Source organism: Poecilia latipinna, unplaced genomic scaffold, assembly GCF_001443285.1.
Source record: "Poecilia latipinna isolate Pla-1442-1.1 unplaced genomic scaffold, P_latipinna-1.0 Scaffold2118, whole genome shotgun sequence".
Taxonomy (NCBI): Eukaryota; Metazoa; Chordata; class Actinopteri; order Cyprinodontiformes; family Poeciliidae; genus Poecilia; species Poecilia latipinna.
This window is the reverse complement of record NW_015114734.1, coordinates 19077-23783: the sequence shown is the minus strand read 5'-3', so window position 1 is coordinate 23783 and position 4707 is coordinate 19077. Positions and strand designations below refer to the sequence as shown.

The 4707-nt window shown below is 37.4% G+C and overlaps 1 protein-coding gene across 3 annotated transcripts in view; it reads left to right on the top strand.

Moving 5' to 3' along the window:
• The first annotated feature begins 291 nt into the window (after positions 1–291).
• Positions 292–4707, top strand: part of kif17 (kinesin family member 17) — a 10258-nt gene continuing 5842 nt past the window's right edge. For 2 of the 3 annotated variants that reach the window (XM_015017231.1, XM_015017229.1), the window contains exons 1-10: positions 292–364; positions 555–799; positions 947–1093; positions 1296–1397; positions 2415–2604; positions 2821–3255; positions 3648–3727; positions 3827–3992; positions 4114–4205; positions 4334–4449. In XM_015017231.1, coding sequence (XP_014872717.1) covers positions 569–799; positions 947–1093; positions 1296–1397; positions 2415–2604; positions 2821–3255; positions 3648–3727; positions 3827–3992; positions 4114–4205; positions 4334–4449 — 1559 coding nt within the window. In that variant the 5' untranslated portion in view covers positions 292–364; positions 555–568. The other variant, XM_015017230.1, reaches the window with a different exon arrangement.

Sequence of the window (4707 nt, the reverse complement as noted above, 5' to 3'; positions counted from 1 at the left end):
AAGTATTGTTAGGCTCCTTGAAGTAAAAAAAAAAAAAAAAAAAATTAAAGTTATGAAATGAATTTTAAAGTATTGTTAGGCTCCTTGAAGTAAAAAAAAAAAAAAAAAAAATTAAAGTTATGAAATAAATTTTAAAGTATTTTTAGGCCCCTTGAAGTAAAAAAAAAAAAAAAAAAGAATAATACTCGGAACTTACAGGTTATTGTCCTTTCGTTTTCTTCCTTTCCAAGATGGCCGCCAGTTTCGGCCGCTTTGACTCGGATTGGGCCTTTAAGGTTGCTAGGTAACGTTAGAACGCTACCAAGAGAAGAAGACCCGAGACGTAGAAGCAGTGGGATCCAACACTGTTTCTGGCGGTCAGCAGATGCATAAATATTTCTGTCTTCTGTATTTGCTAACCTCTATGTCGGGAAGAAAATTGTTAATATAATTATTCTAGCAGTTAGTCGTTGAGTCTTGTTGCTTCTGACTTTTATTAAGTATCTTTTCGTAAGACCTGAGCTTGTCCTCAGTTAGCAATAACTGTTTCTAACCCCATTGTCACCTGCTGTGAGGTGGAAGTTAAGCTATGGGTTCAGAGTCAGTGAAGGTCGTGGTGAGGTGCAGGCCGCTGGATGACAGGGAGAAGACTCTCGGCTGTAAGATGGTTCTGTCCATGGATGTCCACCGGTGCCAGTGCTTCATTGAAAAGCCCGGGGCAGTGGAGGAGCCACCCAAACAGTTCACTTTTGATGGAACCTACTACATTAATCAAACTACTGAGCAGCTGTACAACGAGATTGCCTATCCTTTGATTGAGGTAAGCAGCTATAAATAAATGAATAATGAATAATCAGCCTTATGTAGGTCAAATGGTTGTTACTTGACCCTCTCAGTCACCTTACCTTATGATTGCATCGAAGTTGCAACTGGGTTTTGATCTTTTAACACAAATGTATTTATGCAGGGTGTTACTGAGGGATACAATGGCACGGTTTTTGCCTACGGGCAAACTGGAAGTGGAAAATCTTTCACCATGCAGGGGGTGTCTGAACCTGCAACTCAGAAAGGTGTGATACCACGAGCTTTCGAACACATTTTTGAGAGCATTCAGGTATGACAGAAATCTCCCTCCCCCCCTCCTTTTTTTTCCAGCTATGTCTCAGATTTAATTTGTTGTTTTAGTCTTTTCTAAAACAACAAACAGGGGCTCTGGGCATGTATGAAGCACACTTAGTTATAGTTATTGCCCAGACTTGCCTAAGCTGTGTTTGCTTAGGAAGAGTAACTGTGCTTAATATTTGTGTGCAATATAGTGTGCTGAAAACACAAAATTCCTTGTGAGGGCCTCGTACCTCGAGATTTACAATGAGGAAGTAAGAGACCTTTTGGGAAGTAACACCAAACAGAAACATGAGGTTAGTCTTTGTTTTTTTTTGTTTGTTTTTTTTTAAACAAATTAAATATATTTAATATATATTTAATTATATGTATTGTATATATTTCAAGCATTTATTCCTGTTGTGATGGTTATTTTTTACACAAAATAAAAAGCCAAAATCCAGTTTCTCAAAAAAATATATCAGATCAATAAGAAGAAAGAAGACATTTCTACAACTAAAGTGCAATCTAAAGTGTGATCATGTTATTATGGCTATGCTGTCATTGGGAAGATTGCTGACTTAACATTATCCAGCAGACAGTCACTGACACCATCCACTAGCAGGGTAAAAATGCTGTTGTTGTAGAAGCTGGTTATTTTAAAAGATCTGTATTCAAATATGTTATTGGAAAGCTGAATGGAAGGAAAAATGCACTTAAAAATGCAGTCCGGAAGCATCTAAAATATCCACATTGTGATTGTGAAGCAAAGCTAGTTAAAGTTAAATCTTACCCACATCATCTGTTCCTCATATTAGCGTTTCCTGAACCAATTGCAATATTAAAAATATCTGACCTGCAGCTAATTAAGGATTGAACTGCTGTATAATGGTGCAAAGTGCTTTTTATAAACTAAAGTCAATTTAACATTTTTTAAAAATTAGATTTATTTCTCATTCCAATTCATTTGTTAATGACCTCCATGCTATGAAAAACACCTACTCAATAATTCATTCAAGGATACTTTTCAGTATATATATTTTTTTACTGGATTTGTAAGCCATAATCTGCCAAATTATTAAGACATAATCATCAAATCATCTCATTTTTAAAACAATCCCTGAAATAAAATTCTGGTGATATTCTAATTCACGTACATGTACTTATAATTATAATCAATTTGCTTATTTGTATCTTGATATTTATGCACAACACTTATTGCTCATGTTGCCATAGTAATATGAACTGAAGTTTTTTGAAGAGGTCAAGGTGTTTTAAGAGGATAATGGAATTGCACTAAGTGTGTGTTTTTATTACGCTGTTTGAATGGCTAGCTGAAAGAGCACCCGGAGTGTGGGGTGTATGTGCAGGACCTCACCATGCACACGGTGCACAGCGTAGGGGAATGTGAAAGAATCATGGAGCAAGGCTGGAAGAACCGGGCAGTGGCTTGCACTCTGATGAATAAAGACTCCTCCCGCTCCCACTCCATCTTCACCATCCATTTGGAGATCTGCAACACTGGTAAACATACAATCATTTATACAGAGACTTTGACTAAGCCCTGTCTCATTAGTGTTATTTTGATCTTACTTTGCTGTTCTTAAACATTCATTTTTCTATGCTGTGGCATGATTTTAAAGTTGCTTCACTAGTTTATTTTATTTTGGTTTATTGCTTGAGGACAGATAACTTTTTTTTTTTTTTTTTTTTTTTTTTTTTAATCAACCAAATATTCAGATGCAGCCGGTCAAGATCATATACGAGCAGGCAAACTTAACCTTGTAGATCTGGCAGGAAGTGAGCGTCAGTCCAAAACCGGTGCCACCGGAGAGCGGCTCCGTGAGGCCACAAAGATCAATCTCTCCCTCTCAGCTCTGGGCAATGTCATCTCTGCCCTGGTGGTCGGCCGCTCCAAGCACATCCCATACCGGGACTCCAAGCTGACCAGACTGCTGCAGGACTCTCTGGGAGGAAACACACGGACATTGATGATCGCCTGCCTCTCACCTGCTGATAACAACTATGAGGAGAGCCTGAGCACTCTGCGCTATGCAAACCGGGCCAAGAGCATCCAGAACAGACCTCGAATCAACGAAGACCCCAAGGATGCTCTGCTGCGAGAGTATCAGGAGGAGATCAAGAAGTTACGGGCCCTCATCACAGGCCAGCTAGGTATCTCTGACCTTTAATGTAAAGCTAGCCGTATTACAGAGCTGCCGTGCCTTGTAAAGTTTTTTTTAATTTTTTATTACAGTTAAATGTTTCAGATCGTTAAATTTTTATATCAAGCAAAATTAAAGTTTAATGCTTAAAGTCATCTTATATGGATTTAATCCAGAATTTGACTATACCACTCCATACATCACACTACAACCACCATGCGGTGACAGAAAAAAAATGGCTTATTTTTGTTTACTATTAAAATGTATGCAAGAAGTTAAACAGTTTTTCAAGACTTTGTGTTCATGTTTTTAAAATTGAATAATAATAAAAAGTAATCAAATAAAGAATATAGTCTAGACAGTCTGTTTTTAATTAGCCTTTTCCTTTAAATTTTTCTACAGCTCTTCTGACTAGTCAGCCTGCAGATGCTCTTTCAAGGTTGCCACCCAATGCTGATGAAACAAAAGACAAGATTAAAGAGGCAAACAGACGATTCCCACACCGACATATCAATGCACATTGAAGTAGCCGTTACACAACAACCAGTTGACTGATGGCTCTTCTTCTACTATCTCCACAGGAGTACGAAGAAAAGCTGGCAAAATTGCGGGCCGAGTACAATGCAGAGCAGGAGTCCAAAGCAAAGCTGCAGGCAAACATTATTGCTCTGCAGCTCTCATATGAATCAAAGCTGTCTAATCTGGAGAAGGCCAAAGCCAGCAGGGGGCGCTCTGACCCTATGAAAGGTAAAAGGAACATTTCTTACATGTTCTTTTTACAAAACATCTGTACAGGAGGATGATGATGTTCCTTACTATGCCTCTGCTACATTTAAATTTAATAACTTTTTCTCCTTTTCAACATAAGTGATCTCCAACTGCAAAGATCAAGATGAAGAGAAAGAGAGCACACCCAACACTGATAAAATCAGTCTCTCTACAAGTACTTCACTGGGAAAGGTATGGTCATTCTAATGTGACTAAATGATAAAAAGCCCAGATGTAATTCCGAAAGGGATTAAAAAAAACAATAACCCACATTACAATAAATCCATTTTTTTTTCTGTGTCATCATGTTGCTGAGGCAGCCTGATGCGTCATGTGCTGCAGTCAGCGCTCAAAAAGATCCAATTGGAAATGAGCTCACAGACTCAACTGATACCAAATCAAATGAGCCTCTGGACCAGAAACATGTTCTGGAAAGGTATGTGTTCTCATCTTAAATTTTATATTTTGCACTTTATTTACAAAATGTTGTGTGTTCTATATTGATAATTATTAATATTTGTCCAAGCAAGGCCTCTGTATATATGCACAGAGCACAGCAAAAGTGTGAATTGCAAAAAAAAAAAAAAGTATATATATATTTCTATATCATTCACCAAAAAAAAAAAAAAAAAAAAAAAAAAAAACCTAAAAAGGGAGACTACCATTTAATTTCATTATCCCTAAACCACCTTAA